Source organism: Ostrea edulis, chromosome 7 (assembly GCF_947568905.1).
Source record: "Ostrea edulis chromosome 7, xbOstEdul1.1, whole genome shotgun sequence".
Lineage (NCBI taxonomy): Eukaryota > Metazoa > Mollusca > Bivalvia > Ostreida > Ostreidae > Ostrea > Ostrea edulis.
The window spans coordinates 645,001-657,500 of record NC_079170.1 but is presented as its reverse complement, the minus strand read 5'-3'; the positions used below and the strand labels follow the sequence as shown (position 1 = coordinate 657,500).

Genomic DNA, 12,500 nt, shown 5'->3' with positions numbered 1-12,500 from the left:
CAATCAGCAACACACCTGTACCAGTCAGCAACTTGAAAGAACCCTGCTATACTCGTGTGTCTGTGCCATACAATAACTCAGTTGTACTTAATGGTCAAGATGTGTTAACCTCTGTCAGCAACACATCAGTGCCTTGCAGTTAAAATAAGCCTGTGCCAGTAAGCAACTCGAAAGAACCCTACTGTCATACTCGTGTGCTTGTGCCAAATAACAAAATTTCGAATGTAATTCTTTGAGATTTATTTTTAATCAACTGCTCTAATAATGATGACTGTGCTATTCAAAATCTCAACACTCTTAGCCTATGGTCTTTTCTCAAAGATTCAGTGTTTGATGATTTGTGGATTCAAAGGAGAGTATATATATACATTATTTGCTGTGGTTCGGAATTACCATAGTGCTTAACAGTAATCTTATTACAGTTTATTTCTAGTCATCATGATCTATTGTTTTAAAATATTAATTAAGCTCTGATTTTAATTGTATAATTTCATTTTGATTATGTTTATAACCTAAATTCAAATCTTTGTCAGAAATCAATCTGTTATGTTAATAAATATTTTGCTTTTTACATATCTATAAGCATGGGGGGGAAATGGATGCGCATCGATGGGCTGATATAATTTTTATCTTTCTATTTCAAATTGGTATAATTGTCAATTTTGTGAAATATTACATGGTAACTGTTGTAAGTTTCATATAATGTCCAAAAATTGTTACAGATATAGCACCCCCTTGTAATTAACCTTTTACAAATTTACTCTATGGGACATAAACTGACAAATCATTGGAAAAAATTCAACTCTACTCCATGAAATGTATTTGAATTTTAATATCACATGTATAATGTGTCTATTTTTTATCATTTTAAAAATTTGTTTGCATCCTTAGGATCATTATGAATTTGTGTTAATTACTTATTGAACTACATATTACATATATTATTAGAAATATTTAAAACTACTGTACATCTGTACAATCTCCTTTGTTAGTTATGTGATTATTATTAATGTACTTGTCAACTGATGAAAAATTTAAGCTGTTACACAGGCATAATTATGTATTGTTAAATACAGTTCCAATTTTCAAATACCTGTCAGTTATTGTGTTCATTATTTTTTCAATCTTGTATTCCGTTATAGGAGTTACTAAATATGCAGGCCACAAGTAGACTCCTGTATGTAATTTTTTTGCCTTGGCTGTTGATGAGGCGTATTTTCGCTAAAGACGTATTTCCTTATTGAGGCGTACTTTCTACAATTGGAGGGTTTTTGTACGGGTGTATTTTTGCTAGAGACGTATTTCCTAGTTGAGGCGTATTTTCTTTTTAAAGGCGTACTTATTAATCTAGACGTACTAATTTGCATAATTCAAGCTAAAGTACGCCAGTATTTTTCATAGGATTTGTTGTTTTTTGTACGGGTGTATTTTCGCTAGAGACGTATTTCCTAGTTGAGGCGTATTTTCTTTTTAAAGGCGTACTTATTAATCTAAACGTACTAATTTGCATAATTCAAGTTAAATTACGCCCGGAGTACGCCTCAGGTACGCCAGTATTTTCCATAGGATTTGTTGTTAAAAATCTAGCTGGACTTTCAGAATTATGGGTACGCCAGGAAATTTGAAAAATAACGTGAGCAAATTTTCGTACGGGACCGTATAAGCAGAATATTTAGCGAGGATTGAATTTTGGCATTCTTAGTGACAGTGTTGAGATCACAAAAATTGAATATTGCTAATATTAATTCCATATCTGAGGTAAAAGTTATCTTTCTTTGAATTATAAAGTCGCTAAAATTAGCTCTCGCTAAACACATGTATATACATGTAATTATGTATATATAGGACTCCAAAGTGCGATGGTCACGCTAAAGTGCGATGGTCTGTGCCAAACCCCGATGGTGTGACACACGAAAGTGCGGTGGTCCACACTCATGCGCCAAAGTGCGATGGTCTGACAGGTTGAAGTGCGATGGTGCGAGATGAATGTGCCATAGTGCGATGGTGTCAACACGACAAATTTTGATGTTACATATAACTAATGCGCCAATATGCGATGGAGTGACAAGCCGAAGTCCATTGGTTTATAAACGACAGTACATATTTTGGTACAGGCCATACCAACCGTGTGTTGTTTCACCAAAATATCAGTGCAAAATCCATGCACAAAAATAAGGATAAGAACTTATTTCAATACCATTTAATTGTCGTATTATTAATTTTCCAACGCGAAATCGTATAGAATGTTTTGCATTTTAGAATACCCCAGGAATTTATTACCTGTACATTAAAAGTAATAAATGATCATGAATTAAAGAATGTTTGAGCGAAGTAGGTACATGACTAGTTCGACAACCGATGTTATTTGTCGTTCTCACAATCCTCAACAGTGTAAACCTACAGTATGAAAGGAAAATCCATTTGAAAAAAAATAAACTTTTGATGTGAATTATATACATAATTAGACTCAAAGAGTTGATGATTTGGATAGAAAAGTTGAAAATTTTGAAGGTTAAAGAAAATTAGATGTGTAAATTAAAGATAATAGAATGTTTGATATGATTTTTAAACTTATTTACGATAAAATTGATTTTTCCCAATTTGAATGAAATGTCGACAATTTTTCCCAATTCGAAAGCCACAGGACCCTAGTGTAATAAACGTAGAAAAATCACTGCCCAGATACCTCGAAGTTTTTTCGAAGTCCCTCGGACTTGGAGATAGAGATATTTTACTGTATATTGAAAACAAAAGTAACAATGAAAAGTGCTGTAGAGTAAAAAGTTACTGTGAACATTAATGTTACAAAAGTAACAATGAAAAGTGCTGTAGAGTAAAAAGTTACTGTGAACATTAATGTTACAAAAGTAACAATGAAAAGTGTTGTAGAGTAAAAAGTTACTGTGAACATTAATGTTACAAAAGTAACAATGAAAAGTGCTGTAGAGTAAAAAGTTACTGTGAACATTAATGTTACAAAAGTAACAATGAAAAGTGCTGTAGAGTAAAAAGTTACTGTGAACATTAATGTTCTCTTGATTAAGTGTACCCTTGTGTTTTGTGTGAGAAAATTTCTAACGGACAAACATAGATCAGAAAACCTGACACTAAAAACACTTAAATTCAGACCTCAAGAGTGGTCTAGGTCTCTATCACTATTCTATAGAATTCATCACAACTAAGAAACATAATTGCTGATTAATTAGAGTTAATGAAATTAATACACTCATTTTGTTCTTGATCAGATTTTTTGAAAACTGTTGAAGATTAAGACTCAGAAGAACAGAACATTTAGAGCCAAACACTTAAGAGCAGGTATTACCGTATTACGACAACATATGGTAAGGGCTGTTCCAGAAATGATCAAATGGGGGGGTTGGGCGGCAAATGATATTTTTTTGTGTGGGTGGTCGTATTTTTTCATATTTTAATTGGTCTGTGGTTGGGCTGTTAAAAAAATATTTATTATGGGTAGTGGGTAGTTTCTATTGTTTTATTTTGTGCCACGTGGGTGTTGAGTTTTCAGAATATTTTTATTGTCGCTCTTGTCATGTTGGTTACAAAACGTCGGAGGGGAAAATTGAAAACGTGCTTTCGAAATCGGAAATCGGAAGTAACATAGAACTATTCAAGTTGTCGCTCTTTGCAGCGCATAACTTTCCATTACGGCACTCTTCAAATTAGAGGCGCGTTTAGTAGGGTCCCTTTGGACGTGATGGCGGCGAACTCTGTTCTGTAGATTATTACATTTTACAGTGCATCGATTTTGGGAATATTTTGAAACCAATAGGTATTCCGTATTCTAATAAAAATAGGCAAACCTTAGTTGATTTATACGAGGGTACCGATGCATTATATTTATCAGTCGGTGTGGCCTTCAGGCGCGGGCTCCATTAGAAGACGAACGATTCGTGGAAAAACATATCCATACCCATTTCATGATAATAGCATCGTTTGGACTCCCAATCTTTCCAACATTCCCGCCATAGATGCCTTTGATTGTTGATGTGACATCGTTTCTTCAGAACTATTGTAATACAATGTCGCACAGGCATTACCGCGTCATTGACTAGAATGTTTGTCCCGAAAACCTCACGAGATTTGTACCGTTTTCATTTTTAAAAATATTTTTGTGGTGGGTCTGGTTAGTTTTTCTTTTTTTATTAGATGGGTCATTGTAAAATGAGTTTATTAATTTGATGGGTCATGGGGTAATTTTTTATTTTTTTTTTATGGGTGCTTGGTATATACAAAAGGTGCCCTCCCCCCCCCCCCCCCCCCCCCCCCCCCCCCCCCCCCCCATGTATTTATTTCTGGAATAGCCCTAAGTTAAAAACTCATCTGTACATATAATGTTATCAAGATCTTGTGCAATGTAGAATTAAAACTTTAAAAGACTTACCTAAAAGATTTGGATTTCCATTAAACGCGTCTAAATTGTAGCTTGGATCAGGTGATGAATTCAATGAATATTTGAATGTTACAGGTTTCGGATCAGAATGTGCTTCATTTTCTTCATAAGAAACCTAGAGTTAATGAAAACATAATGAATAATAGCATACTTTCATATTTCATTATATTTCTTTCAACAGCATGAAATTTTAAATATTTTTCAAAACTGAATGCATTGTCAACCTTTTTAAAGAATTTTCTCATTTATAAATGACCAGATTATTTTTCCTCTCCTGAATGAAAGGTGAAGATAACGAACAGTGATCAATCTGATAACTCCTATAAGCAATACAAAATAGATAGTTGGGCAAACACGGACCCCTGGACACACCAGAGGTGGGATCAGGTGCCTATAGGAGGAGTAAGCATCCCCTGTTGACCAGTCACTCCCGCCGTGAGCCCCATATCCTGATCAGGTAAAAGGAAAATTTCAAGCACAATCGGGGGCCTCCGTGGCCGAGTGGTTAGAGCATCGCGCTCAAAATCACACGGTCTCTCACATCTGTCAGTGCGGGTTCGAATCATGCTCGCACCGGTAAGTGAGAAAGTTTCCCAGTTTACTTTCGGAAGGTCGGTGGTCTCTTCCCAGGTGCATTGTATCTGGGATCTCTCTTCCACCAATAAAAACTGGGCACCACCAGATAACTGAAAAATTGTTGAGTGTGGTGGAAAACATCAATCAATCAATCAAGCATAATTTGGAAAATTATGAAGACATTACCTTAACATCACATGATATGCTATTTCCATTCAGCACACCATGGTATGGAACTTCATTAACTATGCATTGATAGCCAAAAGTAGTCTGGAAAATATCATGAATAAATGTTAATTATACTGTACAGCAGGTTTTGTCTGATTGTGTAAACATCAGCGATTTAGCCCGTAAGTATACCAATACATTTTAGCAGAATTTGTTCTGGTGGACATGGAGTTTGAAAACAAAGAAACTGCAAAGCATCAAATCTGCAGTATGAATTAATCTGAAATATTTAAAACTATTCCTAAAGAAACACACAGAAATTGTAATATGAAAGATTTTATCTAAAAATTCTTATGGAAACAAAATTAAGAAACAATCTAAAGTGAATACTCCCCAGTCACTTAAAAAAAAATTCACACATCAATAATGCTGTAATTTATGTAAGAGCACTTTAAGAGTTTTAAACAAAAATGTATGAAATATAATTTTTTAGGTTTCAAAATTGCATGTGTCCGGTTAAAATTGCAGCAAAGCTTAAAATAAATCATTATAAAATCAGCAGGTGCTCCTCAAAAGATCTTATACTTACAAATGTTACAACAAGTAAAGTACAGCAGGTGCTCCTCAAAAGATCTTATACTTACAAATGCTCCAACAAGTACATGTACACTGTAATTTATTGAGGGAGTTGAGAGAAAACATGAAAAATGCAGATGTCCCTCGAGTCTATGAACAAGATGCTAGACACACAGAGCCAACAGCGTTATTAAATATGATTAGATGAAAATTAACAAGAGGACCATGGGCCACATCGCTCACCTGAGTCACCTGGGGCCCCTATTTCAAGATTTTCTATATATATTCGCATTTAAAACTTTGATTGTCTATTGTGGCCCCAACCTACCCCCCGGGCCATGATTTTGACAAACTTGAGTTTGTGCTTTCTCAGAAAGCTTTCTTGTAAATGTAACCTTCTCTGGCCCAAAGGTTCTTGAGAAGAAGATAAAGATTTTCCCTATATATTTGTATGTAAAATTTGATCCCCTATTGTGGCCCCAACCTATCCAAGGGGGTCATGATTTCAACTTTTGTAAACTTGAATCTGCACTATGTCAAGAAGCTTTCATGTAAATTTGTACTTTCCTGGAACAGTGGTTTTAGTAAAGAAGATTTTCAAAATTTTCCCTATACATTCGCATGTAAAATTTTAATCCCTTATTGTAGCCCCAACCTACCCCTGGGGGTCATGGTTTAACAAACTTAAATCTGCACTATGTCAGAAAGCTCTCATGTAATTTTCAGCTCTCCTTCCCCTTTGGTTCTTGAGAAGATTTTTAAATCACCCCACCCTATTTTTGCATCTTTGTGATTATCTCCCCTTTGAAAGGGGCATGGCCTTTAGTCCTTCACCCAAGGATGCTTTTTGCCAAGTTTGGTTGAAATTGGCTCTGTGTTTCTGGAAAGAAGTCAAAATGTAAAAAGCTTACAGACGGACAGACGACGAACAGGCGATCAGAAATTTAAAGCTCACTTGAGCTAAAAAGTCAAACTTCATTTATTCCTAAATTAGATTGCAGCATGAATAATTGAAAAATCTGTTAGTTTTACACCAGATTTCATTATCAAAATACAGTAAAATACAGAATGTTCAACTCCCCCTGGATGGACCCCCATCTGGGTGAACTAGGGACCTAAAAGCGACCAACAGACCTCTTGCCTCTCAGATTTTTTCCACGCCCCTCTAAATTGAAATCCTAAATCTGCCCATGCTAGTAAGACTCAATTAAAGAAGCTTCAATAAATGATAAGAAAGCTACTTCATCATATTACAGAAAACTCAATAATGATAGACCTACATCTTATAAAGTCTTACATTAATACCTCATAGCCGCAGGGTTTTTAGGCGCGACACAAATTTGGAAGATTTTGGTAGACAAGTATAGCATTAATTTAGTGAACAAAATTTTGATGAACTCATTTTCATTCATTTGTTAATACAATTAATGTATATTTATATACTGATGTACTTAAATTTAACAATTTTCATTGAAAAAGGAATCTTTAGAAATTCCTAAAAATAGGCTAAAATCATAAACCGACCTAACAAAACAGCTCTACAGTTTTATTTTTTTATGCATTATCTTGAACTCAATGAGCCAGAGAAAAAACTTCACAATATCCATGTTTATTTGAGATATCGGGGGTAAATACTTAAAGAATAAGTTATTGGGATTTCCGAATCGCTTTGATGTTTTGAGCATAGTTTATTGATCAAATCAAAAGGAATAGGAACAAGTTCCAACAACTTACTGGTCCCTATCTTACATCACTTCCACATATACATATACAACAACTTACTAGTCCCTATCCTACATCACTTCCACATATACAACAACTTACTAGTCCCTATCCTACATCACTTCCACATATACAACAACTTACTAGTCCCTATCCTACATCACTTCCACATATCCATATACAACAACTTACTACTCCCTATTCTACATCACTTCCACATATACAACAACTTACTACTCCCTATCCTACATCACTTCCACATATACAACAACTTACTAGTCCCTATCCTACATCACTTCCACATATACAACAACTTACTACTCCCTATCCTACATCACTTCCACATATACAACAACTTACTAGTCCCTATCCTACATCACTTCCACATATCCATATACAACAACTTACTAGTCCCTATCCTACATCACTTCCACATATACAACACCTTACTACTCCCTATCCTACATCACTTCCACATATACAACAACTTACTAGTCCCTATCCTACATCACTTCCACATATACAACAACTTACTAGTCCCTATCCTACATCACTTCCACATATACAACAACTTACTAGTCCCTATCCTACATCACTTCCACATATACAACAACTTACTAGTCCCTATCCTACATCACTTCCACATATACAACAACTTACTAGTCCCTATCCTACATCACTTCCACATATACAACAACTTACTAGTCCCTATCCTACATCACTTCCACATATCCATATACAACAACTTACTACTCCCTATCCTACATCACTTCCACATATCCATATACAACAACTTACTACTCCCTATTCTACATCACTTCCACATATACAACAACTTACTACTCCCTATCCTACATCACTTCCACATATACAACAACTTACTAGTCCCTATCCTACATCACTTCCACATATACAACAACTTACTAGTCCCTATCCTACATCACTTCCACATATACAACAACTTACTACTCCCTATCCTACATCACTTCCACATATACAACAACTTACTAGTCCCTATCCTACATCACTTCCACATATACAACAACTTACTAGTCCCTATCCTACATCACTTCCACATATACAACAACTTACTAGTCCCTATCCTACATCACTTCCACATATACAACAACTTACTAGTCCCTATCCTACATCACTTCCACATATACAACAACTTACTAGTCCCTATCCTACATCACTTCCACATATCCATATACAACAACTTACTACTCCCTATCCTACATCACTTCCACATATCCATATACAACAACTTACTACTCCCTATTCTACATCACTTCCACATATACAACAACTTACTACTCCCTATCCTACATCACTTCCACATATACAACAACTTACTAGTCCCTATCCTACATCACTTCCACATATACAACAACTTACTAGTCCCTATCCTACATCACTTCCACATATACAACAACTTACTACTCCCTATCCTACATCACTTCCACATATACAACAACTTACTACTCCCTATCCTACATCACTTCCACATATACAACAACTTACTACTCCCTATCCTACATCACTTCCACATATGCATGGTATTCGAGATATCAGTGTTTGAGATACCGATGTTAAAATTTATATGAAAAACTCCTTCACAAATTTCACTCCTACTTTCAACGTTTCGTAGTGTACAATGAAATTCATCCAAACAAGAGGCCTATGGGCCACATTGCACCCCTGAGTCACCTTGGCCCATATTTAATGATTTTCCATATATATTCGCATGTAAAACTTTGATTCCTATTGTGGCCCCAACCTACCCCCAGGAACCATTATTTTTACAAACTTGAATCTCCACTATGTCAGGAAGCTTTTGTATAAAGTTCTTTGGCCCAATGTTTCTTGATAAGAAGATTTTTTAAGTTTTTAACTATATATTTGTATGTAAAACCTTGATCCCCTAATGTAGCGGGGGGCAGGGGGATGGATGATTTGAAAAATCTTGAATCTGCACTATGTCAGGAAGCTTTCATATAAATTTCTTTGGCGCAATGTTTCTCGAGAAGAAGATTTTTAAAGTTTTTAACTATACATTTGTATGTAAAACCTTGATCCCCTAATGTGGCGGGGGGCGGGGGGATGGATGATTTGAACAGTCTTGAATCTGCACTATGTCAGGAAGCTTTCATGTAAATTTGTACTTTCCTAGCCCACTGGTTTTTGAGTAGATGACTCTTAATGAATTTCCCTATATATTTCTATGTAAAACTTGATTCTCTATTTTGGTCCAATCCTACCCCTGGAGGTCATGATTTGAACAAACTTGAATCTGCACTATGTCAGGAAGCTTTTATGTAAATCTGTACTTTCCTGACCCAGTGGATTTTGAGAAGATCTGAAGCTCTATAAAGACTTTCTCTGTATATTTGTATGTAAAACTTTGATCCCCTATTGTGGCCCTATTCTACCCCCAGTGGTCAAGATTTTATAAAACCTGAATCTGCACTATGTCAGGAAGCCTTCGTGTAAATCTGTACTTTCCTAGTGAAATGGTTCTTGAGAAGATTATTAAAATATTTTTCCTATATAATTGTATCTAAAAGTTTGATCCCCTATTGTGGCACCATCCTACCCCCCGAGTTCATGATTCGAACAAACTGGAATCTGCATTATGCCAGGAAGCTTTTAGGTAAATGTCAGCTCTTCTGGCTCAGTGGTTCTCAAGAAGATTTTTAAATTACCCCACCGTATTTCTGCATTTTATGGCCCTTCAGTTGAACAAACTTGAAAGCCCTTTACCCATGGATGCTTATTGCTAAGTTTCGTTGAAATTGGCCCGGTGGTTTTGGAGAAGAAGTCGAAAATGTGAAAAGTTTACAGACAGACGGACAGACCTACAGACTACAGGCAACAGGCGATCAGATAAGTTCACTTGAGCTTTCAGCTCAGCTAAAAAGTTTTACTATAACCTCAAGAAAGTGTAATCTGTGGTTAATTTAATATCCTCTGGGTGCAAACAGTGATTAGAGCTTGCCCATCCACTCATTATCTGCAGTCTGTTATTCATACAGCTTCAGTTTGTGGGCAGGGCTCGAAATTAACATATGCCCGTCAGTCTGTGACTGGTTAAAAGTCTGGCGGACTGACTGACATTTGTTCTAATCAGTCCGATGGGACTGGTTAATTTTCTAAAGCATCATTTTGGAAAATATACTTATGAAATTTTATACACACATTTGGCATGCTTCGATCTGTAGATATCAGACAAATCTGATTCATAAATATAAATCCCACATTTAACTGTTACAATATTATCTGAGACATATTGAGTTTAATTTCATTTTAATAACATTAATGAAAGATGTTTAATTATTTCTGGAAAACCAGGGATCGAAATTAACTTTTTTCACTACTAGCAAATTTTAGCTTGTGGATTATTTTCCAACTAGCAAAATTGAGCTTTTACTAGCATTTGTCAATCGATTGCTGTTTTACAGGAATTTAAGAAAACAAGCATTATCTATATCAAAATATAGGGAAAATCTTTTGAAATCTTCGTTAAAGTGCAATAATAAAAATAATATTGAGAATTCTTTCATTTAAATTTTAATGAATTATCAGACAACATACATGTATCATTGGTGCATGATGAGGGTCATAGGGTATACTTGTGCGGTGAACTTGCTGTCCAGTGATCTACCACCTATTTACAACACCATGTGGTTTGAAATCTTGAAGACTGTTTGCGTCAATTCAAACTATATATTCAAAACTTTTGGAAATTTCATCTAAAAAATTCTAGTTAAAAAAAAAACCCGCGAACTCTAATTGTTTGACTATAGACTACAGAAGGACACTGCGTGAAGCGTGACACTAACACTTTCATGTGTTGTTTCATGTAAACACGGACGACATCAACATGCTTACTATTTAAATCAGACGTCTCTGAAACGCCCATAGTGTGCATGAAGAAGGCCATCTTCGACATCACTGACTGAGATGACCTTGGCCTTAGTTATTTATTCGATCAACGTTTACTTTTTCAATACTTCACCAAGTATATTCATTCTGTAAAGCATTTCTGTGCACAAGACAAAATTATTGTAAACTTCAAAGTACAGCCAATAAACCAAAGAAATATGGAATAAAGATCAGGGTTTTTTTCACTCGCAAAAAGCTGCGATCACTTGTAATTTTTCACTCGCTATGTCAATTTTTAACTCTCATTTAGTGAGTATTTCCCCTTAATTTCGTTGAAAACTCTGTTGGACTGGTAAAATTTTCTGCGGACTGGTTGAAATTATACCCCATCAGTCCGACTGGACTGGTGACATAAAAAGTTAGCTTCAAGCCCTGGTGGGCATGATCAGTTGTGGTGTGAATATGTTAAGGAAAATAATTCTCTGTAGATCTAGCTAACCTCAAGATTTTTTCCAGTAAATGTAACTGTTCTATTTTGTCCATTGGGAATTCTGACTTCTGCTGACAGGACTTGAGGACATTTCTCTGCTTCATCCTGGAAAATTTATAATTTCAAACCCATTTGAATACAATTGTAACTAAAATCAAATTCATCACACATGCTTATAAAAGCTTTAGCATTTTCAAAACTAAATAACAACACTAAAGGCTCTCAGTAACCCCTTTTATAACCTTGATTGCATGAATACATTTGTGAAAATAAAGCCTGACCTGACCCACAGGAGTACATAACAAAGAACTGGAAAAGAATTGGAATGGTAATTATAAAGAAGCTAACAAATTCTATTGTTCACACATCTAATAACTGACTATTTTGGTCCCAACCTGAAACACTATGTCAGGAAGCTTTCATGCAAATTTGTACTTTCCTGGCCAAGTGGTTCTTGAGAAGATTTTCAAAGATTTTTTCCTATTAATTTGTATGTTAAACTTTGATCCCCTATTGTGGCCTCATCCAACACCCGGAGGCCATGATTTTAACAAACTGGAATCTCCATGATGTCAGGAAGCTTTCATGTAAATTTCTTGAGAAGATTTTTAAATAACCCTATCCTATTTTAGCATTCTTGTGATATCTCCACTTTGCGGTTCTAGAGAAGAA

At 35.4% G+C, this 12,500-nt stretch overlaps 1 protein-coding gene across 3 annotated transcripts in view; it reads right to left on the bottom strand.

The window, feature by feature from the left end:
- The window catches only part of LOC125655395 (plexin-A4-like), a 197,262-nt gene that overhangs the window by 106,222 nt on the left and 78,540 nt on the right, over positions 1-12,500 (bottom strand). For all 3 annotated transcript variants that reach the window (XM_056142959.1, XM_048885664.2, XM_048885665.2), the window contains exons 11-13: positions 11,838-11,933; positions 5,174-5,257; positions 4,403-4,526 (exon numbers count right to left, since the gene is read on the bottom strand). In XM_056142959.1, the coding sequence (XP_055998934.1) occupies positions 4,403-4,526; positions 5,174-5,257; positions 11,838-11,933 (304 nt within the window). The remainder of the gene's footprint in view (positions 1-4,402; positions 4,527-5,173; positions 5,258-11,837; positions 11,934-12,500) is intronic.